This window comes from Ursus americanus, chromosome 24 (genome assembly GCF_024610735.1).
Source record: "Ursus americanus isolate L20-20 chromosome 24, mUrsAme1.1.p, whole genome shotgun sequence".
NCBI classification, from domain to species: Eukaryota; Metazoa; Chordata; class Mammalia; order Carnivora; family Ursidae; genus Ursus; species Ursus americanus.
In genome coordinates this window covers 14,147,162-14,166,116 of record NC_142150.1, presented here as the reverse complement: position 1 = coordinate 14,166,116, position 18,955 = coordinate 14,147,162, and the positions used below count along the sequence as shown (strand labels likewise).

At 35.4% G+C, this 18,955-nt stretch overlaps 1 protein-coding gene across 2 annotated transcripts in view; it reads right to left on the bottom strand.

Moving 5' to 3' along the window:
- ANO3 (anoctamin 3) overlaps positions 1 to 18,955 on the bottom strand; it is a 396,077-nt gene that overhangs the window by 108,038 nt on the left and 269,084 nt on the right. For both annotated transcript variants that reach the window (XM_045808600.2, XM_087855357.1), the window contains 2 exons: positions 9,496 to 9,596; positions 2,651 to 2,695 (listed from right to left, as the gene is read on the bottom strand). In XM_045808600.2, the coding sequence (XP_045664556.1) occupies positions 2,651 to 2,695; positions 9,496 to 9,596 (146 nt within the window). The remainder of the gene's footprint in view (positions 1 to 2,650; positions 2,696 to 9,495; positions 9,597 to 18,955) is intronic.

The following is an 18,955-nucleotide window of genomic DNA, read 5'->3' as shown; positions in this document are numbered from 1 at the left end:
CTAAAGTTTAAAAAAAATATTGAAATCAGTCATCCCCCTAAGTGAAAGTCTAAACTCAAGCAAATAACATGAGATCTTTTTCCTCAGTTTAATATGCCATATACTTTTATAAACGCCCTTCCTCTGTATTTGCTATCCTTCCCATATGATCCAAAAAGTCAAGGAACAAAGAGAACTATTTGTAATAAGTAAATTGTAAAAAGGTGGGCTGTAGTAATGTTTAAGGTATTTTAATAATTATTTGGAACATATAACTGAATCTCCATTTCATGAAATTAAACAGAAAATAATAATAAACACAAAAGGTAATAAAATATATTATGACACATAATAAAGTACTTATTTTTCTAGTTTACTTTTAAGTTTGACAAAAATAGAAAAAAACTCACATTTTTTCCACTATTAAAAATGTTTTCTTAGGAGGAAATGAAATGAACCTTGAGAGACTATGAACTCGGGGAAACAATCTGAGGGTTTCAGAGGGGAGGGCGTTGGGGGGTGGGTATTAAGGAGGGCACGTGTTGTGATGAGCACTGTTATACGCAACTAATGAATCACTGAACACTACATCAAAAACTAACGATATACTCTGCAGTGGCTAACTGAACGTAATAAAAAAATGTTTTCTTTAGAATTTAATATACACGTTTATCATGCATTCTAAACACAAGTGCACTCTAAAACTAAATTATGTAATATAAGGTAGAAATTTGTATGGTGACTAACATAATATAATAAAAAATATTATTATAAAAAAGGTAGAAATTTATTGCTATTTTATTTTATTTTTTTAAAGATTTTATTTATTTATTCATTCGACAGAGATAGAGACAGCCAGCGAGAGAGGGAACACAAGCAGGGGGAGTGGGAGAGGAAGAAGCAGGCTCATAGCGGAGGAGCCTGATGTGGGGCTCAATCCCATAACGCCGGGATCATGTCCTGAGCCGAAGACAGACGCTTAACCGCTGTGCCACCCAGGCGCCCCGTGTTGCTATTTTAATATACAGGATTCTACCCTTCCACAAGTCTCTGAAAGATGCTTGTTTATCAGAAAACCACTAATTACACAGTAGCAAAATCTCACTAATTCTATAGAGCACACTGAACCTAACCAGAGACATCTTATCAACACATCAAACACGACACGGGCACATGCAGAGAAAAACAAACAAAACCCTCTGCAGTTGTAAATTCATATATTATAATTTCAAATGATTTTTACTTTATTTTATAAAAATAATTTTGGAAATTTGCTATACAGACCAGGACCAAATATGCACAAGGGGAAGGATAAAAGTTCATTCTAAATCTGAGCATGTTAACCCGATAAACAGAAAAATCTGACCCGGATGAGGAGCGTCACTAATAATTTTAGTATTTTTAAGAGACTTTTAAGTACTGATTATTTTAATATTCGCTCTAACTTCAAGTTTCCCCCCATTATTTACTTTTCTTGTCACCTATTCCTACCACATCTAAATTTAATGCTTAAGAGAGACCAACATTCTCCTCTCCTAAAATGAAATTTTTTCCTAAAGTTCTAAATTATATTCAGATGCTTTCTCTGGTAAAGGAACTAGATTTATGGAATCTTTTCCTAAAATGTTCTGATGTTCACACTATATGACTTTAGTTTTGTGTCATTCTGACTTGTAACATCCTGCAGCATTATTCAATAGACTGTACTCTATGGTATTTTGCTTTCATTAATTGATTCTTTTGCAATGAGCAGAAAAACAGCCAAGTATAAGAAGCCTTTTGTTTTTAGCATCCATTGAATGGAAGCTCATTTTCCTCCGTGAAACAGGGCCAAGGTGATTCGGGTGGGAGAGCTTCTGTCTCAGGGTTGTGGTTTGACAAATTTTTTTGTCATAGCTACTGTTACCTAGTAGGTAAAGAGAAGTTTTGAGATGAAGCTCTTGAAAAAAAGTTTGTTTTCAATATTAGGATAAGACAGGCAGCTCAGCTGGTGAAATAAGAGTAGGCCTAGGATTTGAAAAGATGCTGTGTGGCCTTCATAAACCACTTCATCACTCTGGATGCTGGTCTCTCCTTGACTGCCTCTGTCAAAGAAGAGATTTCGATTGAATGGTGGGGTTTCTTCCATGTCTGTTCTTCTATTACTCTAGTGGGTCATCATTTGCCCATCAATCATGATTTTACAACTCTTTTTTAAATTAGAATCTCCGAAGATGCTAACTTGCAATGAAAATCCTCTTGTCACAACATTATACCAAAAGAGGATTGTAGGGGCGCCTGGGTGGCTCAGTCATTAAATGGCTGCCTTTGGCTCAGGTCACGATCTCTGGGTCCTGGGATCAAGCCCCACATCGGGCTCCCTGCTCTGCCTCCCTCTGCTTGCTGCTCCCCTTGCTTGTGCTCTCTCTCCCTGACAAATAAATAAATAAAATCATTTTATTTTTTTAAAGAAGATTGCAGGAATGGCAATGAGAAATAGAAAAAAAAGATATTATCTGATTTTAAACATTGTTAAATTTGGCATAAGTCATTTTGGAAATCTTTGAAAAAATCAACGAAGTTTTTCTTCCCAAAATTTACAACTACTGATATGGGTAATGGAATGTTTTCTTTTTATTTCCTTTTCCAAATGACAAATCGGTTGTAAACAAATTATGCATCACCCACTGACCTGCCCATTGATTTGTTCCTCCGGTCAGTGTAGTAGCATTTTTTCCTGAAAAATAACAGAAACAGATGAAGACAGTCATGTGAAAAAAGAGAAATCAGTGAATGACAACATTCAATCATGTTGAGTATATTAACCCTCCAACTTGAACACACCTAAGAAAGACATGAAATAAGCCAATATAATAGAATTCTGAATGTACATTGTCTTAATTTCAGACTTTAAGTTACTAATAACAAAAAACTTTGATAAATCAATAGATCACTTTTGAATATTTGATTTTTAATTCAATTTTTTGAGTCTGTCTTCTGCTACACAGTGCATATTAACCAGATCATTTGCTTGTATGAAGTCATCCAACCATCCATCCATCCATATATATTTCTACCCATCTAAACACATTTGTAATAAAGAGTTATTCCGCAAGCTCTATTAAGGTAGAACCATTAAAAATGTATAGAAAAAAAGAGGGCATCTACCCTCAAAGAGCTTCCTTTACAGTTGAGGAGACAAGTGATAGTTATAATAAATTGTAATAAGGCAGGAAAAACAGAGAGTGCTATCAAAGTACCTAGGAAGGGATCTCAATTAGTCGTTGTAGATGAAGGAGAAAGAAGTCAGGAAAACTCCCAGAGCATGTATTATCTGTGTTGCATATGAAATGGTTACAGGAGCAACACCAAGTATTTTAAGATTCAGGGAACTGCAATTACTTCAGTAATCTCTGGAGTATAAATTGCAAGTTGAGCATAGTGATTAAAGAACTGGCAGGGATGACCAACAAGGCTCAGATAACCAAAGGGTTTTACCACTGACTCTAAGGTTTTTGGATGAAAAACAATGGATGAAAAACACTGAGTGTTTTAAGTACGTGTGTAGCATGTCTAATTTTAGAGACTCTAAAAGTTCATGACAGAGGTTAATTCATCTCCTAAAAGATTTCCTCATTTTGGAGCTCAGAAATCTCCTAGTCTAGGCCTTCTAAAACGCCTTTTTATCCCCACCCAATAAAACCCATTTCAGAGGATCAGTTAATTCCTCCTTCTGTGGCATCTAGAAAGCAGAGCTGAGTGAGGACAATCGATATTTGGTCCTAACTGTGTTATGAACTGCTTAGAAAACTTGAAAACTTTCTGAACTACCATATATTTCACTGCAGACACTAGTTTTATTGCTAAAAACTATTTTTTTCAATTGTCCCTGCCATACCTCAATACGAAATTCAAATACGGAATTTCAAGGCTTGCCAGTCTACCCTAAACTCATTTAAATATTTTCCCCCCTTCATTTTTTCAAATATACAAAAATTTGTGTGCATGCATAATTCAACCCGCATTGGAATATAAACCCATCTTCTCTCTGAACTTCCTCCACACAGATTGTCTTGCACTATCTAGTCATCATTATATAACTGATCATGACTATCTTCTACAGGACCTTGGGCCTCTTGAAGATAGTAGCTTTACTTCATTTGACTTTGTATGCCTGCTGTATACTTGGCACATTGTTTGATAATTCGTAAGTGCTCCGATGAATGAGTCTTTGTTTAATTTACGGTTGTATTTGTTTCCTTCAGTGCCTGAGACCACTTTGCATTTAATAAACATTTGCTAAAAGGGGTATTATTTTTTTTAAGCTACAAATGCAGAAATGAGTTTAACACAGTTTTTAGCACAAACAATCTAGGAGTGTCATGTAGAGGATGTAAAAATTATAATTATCAACCACAGATACAGTAAAGAATATTAGAAAAGCAAGGGGACATTTGGATTAAACACTATTCTCCATTTATCTTTATTGCTGCTAGTTTGAAATTTCTCATAAACATTTTTCTGTCTTTGAAATGCTTTTGGAACAATAAAGAAAAACAAAGGAAGAAAGTCACAAAAGATGAATAAAGACACCTTTTAGACCACTAATATTATAAAAGCAAATAAAAATGAAGAGACTCACTTTTCCCAATTAAGCAGCACTCTAATCATCAGCCAAATCTAGGATGAACCTTGTGTGACAATTAGTGCTGTCGAGTCCTCTTACTTGAGGACTGGTTATTGCTTATCTGTTCGGCTATATTAAAGGGTGAGATTTCTCTCTGTCTTTGCAATCTCTTAGCGAACTGCCTGTGATGTACATCACGTTGTGATTTAATGCTCAGTCAATAATACACGTGTTTTCTTTCTCTTCTACCTCTGTGAAGTGTTCTGGGTTGGGGGAGATTTTGTTTTCCCCCAACAATATAAAAGTGTATTTTTAATCCATGAAGTCAATAATAACTTGCAATTTTCCTTAATTCTTCTTCATAAATGATCCTGAAGGACCAAATCATTTTCTACCCACAATCCTCCACCCTGTACTTTATTAACTACATATTGTTCATAGACAGGGCTTTCTTTATTTTTTCCCTAATTTTTCATTTGAAAGATTCTACTATTTTATACCTTGAATCAAGGCAGCATCTATCTACCTACCTACCTTCCCACGGTTTACAACAACCACTCAAAACTGTAAGTAAATCGTGACGGGAACCACTGTTTCCAAACCAGTGTTTCACACAGCCATGTGGTCATATGTGGAGATGCCTGCAGGGCCAAGGGAGATGGGCAGTCACATCGGTGGAACCCTGGGTCCCCACCTTGTCAGGCAGAACTGCTCCACTCTTACCTATTTCCTATGTTGGGCTGCCTATCTGTTTCTTTGTTATTTTATTTTTGAGTGAAGTGTCCTTTGCATAAAAAAGTGATCTAAGTTTAATCTCAACTGTGATTAAAAAAATTGTTCTTAATGGTTTAAAAATATCTCCCCCCTCCCAATCTGCTATGTTTAAAATATTTGTGGGAGAAGATTAAGAATCCTATTAAGGAACTCAAACTGAGAAGCAAGGGGATGACTGAATCATCTTAAAATATGTTTGATTCTTTTAATAGGAAAGGGGTAAGAATGAATAGGAACCACCTTTGAATCAAAAGAAAAATAATGAGAGCAGGACTTAGTATTTCTGGAACGTGGGAGACACAGGCTCGGTCCTTGCTGATAGGAGAAAAATAAGAAAATTTGAGCTATTTTCATTCTCGGAAATTTTCTTGGATAGTTTTTGAAACATCAAGTCTAATATTTACTTTGGGATAATAATCAAAAAAGGAAATGCTAGAAAATTTAGATGTATAAAATTCTACACATACATTTGAGCAGAGAATTTAGATAAAATGCTCAAGATTCATGTTCATACAATAATTTCTCCTTATTGTATGGCAGGGTTATAACTTTAATAATTTTTAAATAAATTCGCAGTTTTTCTTTGTGAAATATAACATGTAGGTTTCAATGTTGAATACATATGTGGGATAGCGAAGCATGTATAAGTTTTCATGCATAAATCTTTCAAAAACTCTTGTCCTAAAAAGAGATATGTGTTTTTTTCCTGTTTAAGTTCTTTGTTATTGTAAGGCAGGATATATGTTCTTAAATGCGATAATAGTTGACAACTGGAAACTGAATCTGCCACCATAAAAACACTTTGCCACTTAGTTTATGCTTGTATAGCATTCTCTTTTTATGAGGCAATGGCTCTGACAAATTTCATGTATGCCTTATAAATAAATGAGAAGTTAGTTACTAAGAAGTTAATGTTACATCTATTATTTAAATTGATCTGGAAAATGTTCCAAGAAAACTCTGTGTTCCAGTATTTGTCAAACTGTTTTCCCAAGAACACCTACATATTAAGATAAAAAAAAAATCCTATCATTAAATGGTAAGGGTGCTTTGTATAATCAACTCCTGAAATGTATAAACATGGTCAGAATTATTAGAATATTAAAATTGCTAAGACAGTATTTCTTTACCATCTGCATCAGCATCCTGTGGGATGCTTATTAAAAATGTATATACCTTCTGTTCTAGAATTATGCCATATCACAGAAGTATGCCATAATCTCTGGGAGGGAGGGCTCCAGGAACCTTATATTTACTAAGTGTCCCAGGTGATTGTACTCTAAAGGCAGAATGAGAACCACTTCTCTAAAAATTCCTACAGTAAATAAACTTACTCTTTAACTCAGAAATTCAGAAACATATTTGCTCACAGGATATTTTTCTCTTAAGAACCTGTGGAAGTAGTATTCCTTTGATACATTTTTTTTTTTTAAGATTTTATTTATTTATTTGACAGAGATAGAGACAGCCAGCGAGAGAGGGAACACAAGCAGGGGGAGTGGGAGAGGAAGAAGCAGGCTCCCAGCGGAGGAGCCCGATGTGGGGCTCGATCCCACAATGCCGGGATCACACCCCGAGCCAAAGGCAGACGCTCAACGACTGAGCCACCCAGGCGCCCCCCTTTGATACATTTTTGAAAATGTTCCATATCAGTTCTAATATTTATATTATTACATCATAAGAATTTAATGGCATTTTCCATCAGTTTTAGTAATGCAGCAATTGTAAACACTATTTAAAAAAACATGCTATAGGGGGGCACCTGAGTGGTGCAGTCAGTTGAATGTCTGACTCTTGGTTTCTGCTCAGGTCATGATCTCAGGGTGTTGGGACTGAGCCCCACATCAGGCTCTGTGCTCAGCGGGGAATCTCACAGGGAATCTGCTTGAGATTCCCACTCTCCCCCTTGCCTTCTGCCCCCCTTGCTCGTGCTCTCTCTCGTGAGCATGCACTCTCTCTCAAATAAGTAAATCTTAAGTAAAATAAAATAAAAAACATATTATAAATAAGAAATTTCTGGCACAATATCAAGAAGAGATAGTAACTGCATGCATTTCAGGATTTTTATATTTCTTTCTTTAGATGTATCAGCACTCTCCTTTCAAATGTAATAGTACCAGGAAAATTTTTAAAAAATGAACATCATTTTAAAAAAGAAAAACAAAATCTCTCTGAAGAGAACATCTTCAAAAGCTACTGTAGGTCAGGACACCATGGCACACAGCCTGGAGACCTAAACTCTAATTCATACCAACTGAGGACACTCACAATCTGGCAAGGGAACTGTTTTTTAGTGAACTTCTGAGAAAAAGCAACAAAAGGAATTAAATTCAGTATAGATTCTTTAAAAATTAAAGCTTTGAAAGTACTGATTACTCTATCACTGAGTTTCTCAAAATTTATCTGAAAAGATAAGACTAAGGGCAAGGACAGAGAGGAGGTCAATGTGCTCCAAACAGACCTTCAATTTTTAAAAATTAGTAAAATCCGACATGATGGTGAAAAGAGCTAGATGAAAAGTTTGACAGTGTAAATTTTGTTGCTATTGTCTTCATAAGATTTTTTCCTTGTAGACTACGGCAGAATCAAGATATTTGGAAAGTGAATTGATAAAAAAAAAATCTTTGAATTTTGAATATCCAATACTTGGAGTAAAGCAAACATGTTAAGTGACATTGTATTCATAACTTATTCTTTCTCTGAGTGAAAGTATAACTGCAGCCTTAAGAACAAGCCCTTTGCTGGGATCTAGGTCAAATTGTGTCAAATCCTTCCTTGTGTAGCACAAAAGGAACAAAATCTTCCGGACTTCTGACAAACATCTGTTTTGTATAAAGTCCAGAGGAGGTTAGGGGGGACAATATGCAGTCTTTCTGATGAGATGTTTTGACACAATGTTGACTCAGTCTGAACTGAACCTGAATGCTGAAACCCACAGAAATGGGACACTTTGTGATGGACTCTAAGGGTTTCCTCCTTTTAGATCTACAAGGAAATTAGCTTGTGCATGAATTCAATTACAACTCTTTTTAGAAACAATGGTGAAATCACAGGACAAAGGGTGGATAAGGGCACCTGATTAGTTAAGATTAATTTGGAAATTTTTTAGCAATTTCATCCTGATATCAGAAACTAGGTCATCATCCTGAGTGTCATACTTCCTTTGCATCCTGTGTTTACATCACGCAAATTAGAATTTGTTAAAAGTAGATAATTTTGCGATATAAACAAATAAAATAACGGGTACCCACAATCGCACCTATCAGGAGGAGTCATTTTTAGCATATTATATTTTCTTCCTACTTCATTTCTATGCATTTTATGTTGTTGAAATTACACTGTATGAGTAATTACATATCATAATGTATGAAAAATTTAAATTCTATTATTTACTATTTCACTACAATCTTTAAGAAATCTTATACCCATTCATTCTGTAAATGAATTATAATCCATTGAAAGGGTGTATTCTGATTTACTCCTTTACTGTCAAACATAGAAGATATTTCCATTTTCCACAATTGTAAGTAATACTTCAGGGAATGTTTTTACACATTTTTAAATTATCTTAAGATAAAAAGTGGAGGGTATAAAAAGTTGCATCATTAGTACTCAGGTCTATTCAATCTTTAGGAAGAATGGAAAAATCTTTGAATGGAGCCGGCTTCCCATTCCCATGTATCCTCTGCTACTGAGGACAGAGCTAAGAAACCATGTGGTTGAACTGCAAGGAATGACTCTTGCTAACTGCTATACCACGAGAAACACTGTGTTTGTTTACAAATGGATGCTACGGGTGCTCCCTGCCCCGCGCAAAAACAGTAAGAGTTTTTACCTACCCATATGAAATAAGAACTGAGACTGATCTTGGAAATTATAAGTTAAATTCTGAAAACAACCATTTTTCCCTTCCTCTAAGCAAGTCCACCTAGAAAAGATATAAAACATCCAAGGGACCATAAGGTTTATCACATTTGACAAATATATCCAAAGGAAAAAGAAAGTGTCCAAGATATTCTAACATTTGGAAGAAAAAGCTCTGTAGAAAGAGTTGCATTTGTTGCTCTAAAGTTTTGCGCAAAAACAGACTCATCTTAATAAACGTTGAGATCCAATGAAGTAAAATTTGAAAGTACCTGAAGGGCATCCTGATATTTAGCCTCTCTGCATACTTGCACAGCGTGTCCCACGGAATATGAATTTTAATAAACATGATATCAGGGTTTGCGACAGCTGGCTGCAAGGGATAGAAAAGCAGGCACCATTATTTAGAATCAGAGCTGATGATATTGTGCCACAATTTGATTTGAAAGGAAAAAACACTGTTACCTTGTCTCCCCATAAATCACTGTTACTGATTTAAGGGGGACTGATATGAATAAAAAATCTTAGTACAGAAAAACCTTCATAAAAATGTAATAATGCCATTGCATACAAGAATGACTTTTCTTATATTGATTGTTATCAAGATCCAGAATACCCAATCAGAAAAATCATGAGCCAGTTAGGAATCTGAAGTTATTCTTGTTGGAAACTTTATCATGATCCTGCTCAGAGGGAACAGAAAGCACTGACAGTTGGCACCAGTCATTTATTGATTCATTCACTTATTCTTCTAGCATATTTTATTGAGTAACTACTACCTGCTAGGTCTTATGAAAATCCTGGGGGGGAAAAATGGAGTATAAATCATACAAGTCCATGACCTTACAGAGCTGTCAAATTTGCACACTTACTTTAACCTTTTAGTCCATAAGAATTTAAGTGTCTTTGATCCACATAAAAGGTTTTTAAGCAGAGTCAAATGTGCATCAAAATTATTTATGGGGCTTTTAACAAAATTCTAATTCTTCAGAATTCCCAGAATTGGACTCCATAGTTCTGAATATTTTGTTCATATTACTAACAAGAGAATCAGCTGCACTTTTGAACCAGATAATTATTAGGATTCTTAGGTGTGGCCCAGTCTAAAACAGGTAACTAAATAATTGACTAGTTTGGCATTGTGTATCATTCATGGTCATATTCTATTCTTTTTAAAACCTAAACAGTTATTTTCTCAAGTTCTTGTACTATCTGAGGCCCACACAGCAAGAAGGATGTTCATGACTATTCTAGCAATGAATTCCACAGAGCTTATCCTTCAAGTGATTACGGATGCTGATATATAAAGGAACAACTGTGGTTTGCTTCCACTTAGCATGCCTGCCAGGTGAGACACAGCTGGACTCCATTTGGTTAGCATTGTTCATTGAAATTTCAGCTAGATGGAACTTCTCAAGAAACATAACCATCTTAAAAGCTCAAAATTATGGAAGAAATGTATCATTTTAATTTAAAATCACATTTTTATAATTAAACTGTACAGTTTTATATCCGTACATTCACAAAGCCCTATATTTTAGGTGCGGCTAATTTCATAAGTTTTCCAGAATAATATTTCAAATTTGTATCACCAATATTTTCAAACAGTATTATTAGAAAACCATGGGGCAGTCATCTGACTGATACTCAGATATAGAGGGCATCATTGCCATCGGACATGCACTTCCGCAGACCAGAATTTGCTGAAGTTTATTCCACAGAGTACTATGAAAAAAGAGGCAAGATAGTCTATGGTCAAGGAAATTTTGGGTTTCTCATCTCACTAGAGGACTTGTGAGACAATTTTAATATGTGTGTACTTGCTAAAAATGTCCAAGGTGAGAAAGTAAACTAAATTTTCAAAATTTTGGACTATGGATTATTTTATTCCTGATAGTTTAGTGAGGTACCTCTATTTTGCAAATCACCATGGTAAAAATAGCAAAAGATGTTTTCACATAAGTACAGTTTCCTAAGAGGCTTCCTACTTCAAATATGTTTGTTTTAAATTACAGGTAAAGAATGTGGGAATAAAATTCACAATGACAGAAGAAGACACAGTATGTGTTAAATATCAACAGGCCTTTGAATTTAGATCAAGGTCATACACGTTAGCTATGACTGAGAAAACAATGTCTAGATTTTTTTTTAAATTAGCATTAATTCATTCAAACAACTATTTGTTTAAAAATATATTTTTTACCTAGCTAGAAAGGAAAAGGAGAAGAATTATGATGTTATCTCTAGGTTCTTTTTAGCAATTATTACAGGCTTGGTTGAAAGGTGTCTGTGCTGCTACTAGGTATTTACTCAAAGGATACAAAAATAGTGATTTGAAAGGGGCACATGCACTCCAATGTTTATAGCAGCAAAGTCCTCAATAGCCAAAATATGGAAAGAACCCAGATGTCTATCAAATGATAATGGATAAAGAAGATGTGAGATATGTATATATATATATATATATATATATATATATATATATATATATATATATATATAATGGAATATTACTCAGCCATCAAAAAGAAAAATCTTGTCATTTGCAGCAATGTGGATGGAACTGGAGGGTATTATGCTAAGTGAAATAAGTCAGAGAAAGACAAATACCCTATGATTTCACTCACATGTGGAATTTAAAAAACAAAACAGATGAACGTTAGGGAAGGGAAGGAAAAATACAATAAGATAAAAACACGGAGGCAAACCAAAGAGTCTCTAAACCATAGGGAACAAGTTGAGGGCTGCTGGAGGGGAGGTGGGGGGGATGGGGTAACTGGGTGATGGGCATTAAGGAGGGCACTTGATGTAATGAGCACTGGGTGTTAGATGAATCACTAAATTCTATCCCTGAAACTAATACTACACCATATGTTGACTAAACTGAATTTAAATTAAAAAAAAGACAGAGAAAGGTTTCTGTGCGGGATTGATAGAATCAAGAAAATCTTTCTAAAGCATAAAAAGCATAGGTATTTGAATCACTCCTTCACTGAGGCAAGTGAAAGAAGAATTTCATGTTTTATTATGGTTTTTCCTGCTTTCGCCATACAGAAGTTCTTATATTCAAATTGATAAAAAAGATCCTTCTTTTGAAATTATAGCGTTGGCTACTGGTGTTATACCAACTTGGCTTTTTGCCTAGCAGGGACAATTTAAATTTTTTCAATCCTAACTGCGTACTTAGAAGAAATCACATGGTATGGTAGACAGAATCAGAAAGTTTGGTATGGTTTGGAATCACAAAGACTCAAGTGTGAATTCCGTCTTTACCATTTACTTAGCTCTGTGAACTTGGGGCAATTACCTAACCTCTCTGATCCTGTTTTCTGTCCTGAGAAATGGAGACAATGATCTTAACTCACAGAGCTGTTAGGAGTATTTTGAGAGACTGGACATATAGACTACCCAACCGTAATAGGATATCCAGAATTGTTCATTCTCTGTTGAGAGCATGCTTCTTCAATCAGACCTGAGCCAAAATAAAGGCTAACTTCAAAATTTCACTGGAATCTTTCTTTCTCAACCTTTTTCTCTTTTTTTCTCATTAAATAGCTACCAGATTCATCTTTATCCCTTGGCTTTGTAAGCCTTCAATAATAGGCCTTTTGAATTACGCAAATACAAAACCAGTAATAACCTGTATTTGGGGAAAACTCTAGAGTGACTTGAATCAAGTGATTGAAGAATTAAATATTTTTCTGGCGATATAAACCAGATATAAATTGTAATAAAATTATATTTCTATAGACTATAGTCTCTTTGGAAGATGTCTCTTCCCTTACATGTATTTAAATAGTCCCCTGTATGTTATTGCTTGTTCCTAGGGAGAGGTGGGCTCTTTTTCATCAGTTATTCCAATAGATTACAGAAAACGTATCTAGTATTTGTTTTCCTCAGAATCTGGAAGAGAGGATTCTATGAAAATGAATGAGTCTAGACACAGACAGAAACCAATCTATACCAGACTGACACATTCTACATATAGAATAATTTAAGACTGAATAACAAGCCTTTGAGAAATACATTGATGTTTGAACATTGCATTCCCTCCAGTGGCTCCATGGGAGTTTGAAAGCAGGGATCTCTCTTGTGGAACACACAGCTCCTGGGACAAAAAAAGAGTTTCTCAGGAGCTGGACCTTATTCCGGTATAAATGGAGATCTCATTTTCCCTCAGAGCATCATGGTTCCTGAAGCCTGGGCATGTTGGTTGCCAGAGTACAGTCATAGCATGAAGAAGGTGTGAGTGACACATGTTTTGGGAGAAGTCTTAGAAGGTTTAGCTTCCACAGCAGGAAAGCTTGGGTTTCACACTACAGATGGGTCTTGATTTGTTTTACCTTTTAGTACGTACAACCAGAGTTGATCACTCCCCGCTTCCCCACAGCTCCCACTCTGGTCTAAGCCATCATCATCTCTGGCATTCCTACAGTGCTGTCCAACAGAGGCTTTGCTCACATTCTTTCCCCGATAATCTATTCATAGCATAATGGCCAGAGGGATTCTTTAAAATATAACTCAGATCACATATCTTCTCAGAACCTTATTGCATTCAGAGTGAAAGCCAAAGTGTTTTCAGTGACCTACACAGCCTTTTATAATCTCACCTTCAGTATCTTACTAAAAGATATTGTCTCCTACTACTTTACCCCTCACCCATTCTACTTCTTACCATTTGGTCACTTGCTACAGCTTGCCTGTCCTTGCCCCATCTTTCTCACCTTGTCTATTCTTTTCCCTATAGTATTTATTATCTTTTAATAAGTGAACTATTTATTTATGTAAGTGCCATGAAAGAAGGGATCTTCGTTGTATTCATTTATGTATACCAAGCACCGAGTTCAATGCTGGGCACACAGTAGTCACTCACTAAACATTTGTTGAATGGATGAATGAGTGAGTTAACTTATCTTAAGTTCACGTTCTATGTAAGTTGTACCTCACCAAAAGATGATGGAAACAAGAACGCAAATAAACCAGAATTATTCTGGAAGAGGTGCTATGTCAAAATTCAAATTAGCATCATGAATAGCTGGCATAGCACTGATTATTAATTCATTCCTGTCAACCTTTAAGATGTGAAAATATCTAACACACTTAAATAAAAGAGATGCTTTAAAAGATGTTTCTACATTAATTCTGCCATCAAGGAGTGAAATGTCACGCTAAGTGCACATACAGCTAGAACATTTCTAATTTTGTATGTCTTAACTTTAAATATATATAGATCTTTTTCAAGCACCATGAAGTGTCTTTTATAACTTCCTCAACTTAATTTCTCTTTTGTTATACCTCGACTTAAAACAAAACAAAAGTAGTTTCATTTTCTCGCAGCTACTGAGCAGGGGGTTGGTGAAGGGATGGTGTTGCCAGGGAGAACTTCTCCCTTGGAATCAAAAGCTCCCAATCTGGCGCTGTTCTGTTAGCTCTGATGAAGGCAGGCTTTTCGGAGGGAACAAAACACCCACTGCCTTCACACTTCACATGATTATTTAATCATTCCATCCAAAATTCCCAAGAAGTAGAACATTCACTCTTAAGAGAAGTGGAAATTTAAAAATTGAGTTTTTTCAAAGTCACTCTCTGCGAGCTGGTGGCAGAGAGCTGAAAGAAAACAGAATGTGGTAGCTCGTGAGAGTAAGTCTAAGAAGAAGACAGATCACTCATATGATCTGGAAATGTACTTGGAACACAAACACAGTTACAGATCATCTACCTATTCATTCATATGGCCTTCCACTATGAGTCACTATCTACTGCTGATGTGATCATCTAGAAATTGTCCATATGAACATGTGATATAATGAGGACTTGAAACTGCTGTCTGCCAGACTTGGTGCTTAGCTCTGGTGAATGTAAATCTAAAAACTGGGGACTTGTTCCCTAAGGGATATTTCTATTTCTCAGCTCACAAGTCTCATACTTGCTGACATGTTCATAATTTCCTTTTCTCTGTCCTCATATCACAAGCCCTTTCTTTTTCTTCCCCTCCCTCCACCCTTTTTTCCTGGATCTTCCCCATCATCACTTAAGCATCTCATATAAGAAAACAGAAAGAAAGAGAAAAGTGAAACTTCATGAGAGCGCTTTCCCCTCTCTGGCTACTGCTCTCCATCCCCCCATGCACAGTGTGCTGATGACATTTGCTGCTGGCTCTGCTTTTCCACTCCCTCATCACTCTTCAACCCATGTCCACCTTGCTTGCATGTCCATCTCCTCAGAGAGATGATTCTCATAGCTTTCACCAAAGATTCCCACAACCTCCAATGGAACAGGCCTCCTTCTTGTCTTACTGGACTGCTCAGCACTATTTTACCCTGCTATCCACTTTTCCCTATGATCCTCTTCTCAGCCTCTCCCACCTACCTCCAACACCTTCAAATGTCTACTCTCCTCTCTTACCTTTTACAGGCTCACTCTTAGATTCATTTTCTTTTCTTCTCTCTAGTGGTTTCATCCTAGTACATGGCTTATATTACCATCTATATTCTAAAGACTAAAGCATTTACCTTTAGTTCACACTTCTCATGGGGTTGTAACACAAATCTCAAAGATTTTCTACTTGTATTTCTCAAAGGTCCCTCAATTACTAGCTTATGATCTTTATTCCCATAATTCCATCCCACTTTCTCCCCAAAGTAGCTCTCTTCTTGTCAAAAGTAGTTTTCTACTGGCTATTCCTTCTGCTGATAGTATTCTGCCCCCTTATCTTCCCATGATGGACTCCTTTTCGTTTACATCACGTTCTTTCAAATCACACATGCTAACATAACTACCTAGCCACATTCCTTATGTAAGTTATTCTGGGCATCTGGGTGGCTTAGTAGGTTAAGTGCCTGACTCTTGATTTCGGCTCAGATCATGATCTCCATGAGTATAAGACTGAGCCCCTTGATAGGCTGCATGCTCAGCGGGGAGTCTGCTTGAGATTCTCTCCCTCCCTCTCCCTCTGCCCCTCCCCCACACGTGTGAATGCCTGCTAGCTCTCTCTCTCTAAAATAAATAAAGCTTTAAAAAACTTTAATAAATTATTCTGTTTTAATAATTGCATGACATTCCTCATTATGCAATTTTTCATGTCTCTTTGTGGCTCCTCTCTTCCCATGAGAACATTGCCCATTTTATGATTCTCATTTATTCCCAGAATGTAGCATATAATAGGTACTTCATTAATGCTCCTTGAATGAATAAAGATATTGCTCAAGTCACAATACTAAATTATCCTTGAGATCTTCTTTTCTCTTCCTATCATAACCAAACCACCAAGTATCTACATTTTAACTTAAATATTTATCAAATCTATACCTTTCTCTTCCTCTCTAATGCCACCCATAATAACTGTGCATCCAGTCCTGCTCTTCAAATCTGTCCTCTTTTCAGGATTCCAAGGTATCTTCTTAGAAAACAAATATGGTCATGATCCTGCCCTGCTTAAAATTATTCAATAATTTCCCATTTTTCTTAAGAAAAGAATCAAAAGTCTTATACCACTAGGCATAATTATTTAGTCCTCACCACTCTTTTCATACTCATCTGGTACCCTTTTACTTCAGTATTGAAAAATGCCAGTGTCCTTCCTCCCACTACCATCATGATATTCAATTGATTCCTATTATGATGGGGTTTGGCATTAATAGATTAAGAGATCCCCAGGTGATTAGGATGGGCAGTCAGTACTGAAAACCACATCTAGCCCTTTTATTTGACTTATTCTAGGTACTATCCATTTTCAAACTTCAATTCAAAGTCTATTTCTTTAATTTCACTTCTTCCCTTCCTCTATTCTTCCCTTACCCTCCAGACTAGGTCACTGCCCTTGATATAAGTCATTCTACCATTATTTGTTTTTCTTTTAGGTCACTTATCACAGTTTGAAATTATGAAAAACTGACTCCTATGTAGTGTAAATTCAATGAAGGCAGGGATAAGGTCTACTTTACTCACTGGATCCCCAATAGCTTGAATAGTACCTGTTCGGGTTATTGACTGAATTAATAAGTAATTGGAGATGTGTAAGCAAAATAACTACCAATATTATAAAAGGATGTCTGTATAACTTGCTGAGAAATCACGGGGAGATAAAATCTTATCACAAGACTGAGTTCATAGGACTTTTGTAATAAATACTTATTGGTTAAATTACTCCAGTGATATGGATATTCTGGGTTAAAAATTTCCAGAAGAGACAAAAAAAAAAAAAAAAAAAGGAAACACAATTAAAGGAGTCAACAAAAATTGAGAGCAGAATTCAACTTGCCCAATTCTATAACACTACATAGTGTGTGAATAAATCCTTACCTTGTGAAGAGTCAAGGCACTGTAACTGTTATTTTATATATATTTAAAAAGTGTTAATAAATATAAATACAACAGTTTCTTAGGGCCACCTCAAGTTATAATTCAGTATTTCCTAATGTGTGTTTCTTAGAAGACTAATCACAGGAGCCATCCTGTGGTAAAAAAGGAGGGGCCCTCCAATATCATATGCAAGTATCCATGAGTACTCTATTCCACTGATAACATTTATTAGCAAATTATCTAGATATTTAATTAAAGAAATCATCAACATTTTTTCACCTGGTCTGTCTCATTTTTTAGAAAAGTAGTTGAATCCCACTTGTAATTTAGGGGTCCCTCAAATACTTAAAATTTTTCTTTGAATAAGGGAATGGCTAATTAAATCCCCAAGTTGTAATATTATACACCTCATAAAAAATGAGTTAGATCAAAATATAATGGCAATTTAAGATAACAAAAATATATTGTTAAATGACTGATTTGAGTTGTAGAATAGTATGTATAATATGACTATTTTTTTCTAAAAAACGTGTACATATTTATATATACATAAAAATATCCTGAGGGATACCTAGCAGAATAAAATCAAGGTATTAACAGGGCTGTTAATAAAGAAAAGGACATGAGTTGGGAGATAGTAGATGTAACCTTTGATTTCTTATTTTGTACATTTTTATACTTTTAATTTTTCACATTAAGATTTTTCTTTCTGTAATATGATAAATATATGTTTAATATGTGTTTTTTAAGACCTTAAAGGTTTAACTAAAATAGCAAGAGGTTTTTGTTTTTGTTTGTTTTGATAAAAGGAGTATGAAATATATGCTTTTATCTCCTTTCTATTTATCTCCTTTCTATTTTTCTAATTAGCATTGGTAGTTTTGTTGTTTCACTAGAAAAAAAAAATTCTTTAAAGAACACTTTAAAAAAAGCATTCAAGGAAAAAAATGTTGTCAGGGATAAAGAAGGGCATCACAGAATGATATAGGAGCCAATTCACCGAGAAGACATAATAATCTTTAATGTGTATGTATCTAATAAGAATGTCAAACTGTGTGAGGCAAAAACTGATAGAACTGCAAGGAGAAACAAATGAGTGCACTACCTCAAATGGAGACTTCAACACTCCTTTATCAGAAATAGACAAACCCAACAGGCAGAAAACCAGTAAGGAAATCAATGAACTCAACAACACCACTGATCAAATACCTATAATTGGCATCTATAAATTACTTCATTTACAGCAGAATATACATTTTTCCCAAACTCACATGGACCAATTCAAGAAGATAGATTACATTCTGGGCCATAAAACACATCTTAACAAATTTAAAAGAATAGAAATCATATAATGTCTGCTTTTAGACCACAGTGGAATTAAACCAGAAATCAATAACAAAAAGATAAATGGTAAATCTCAAAATATATGTA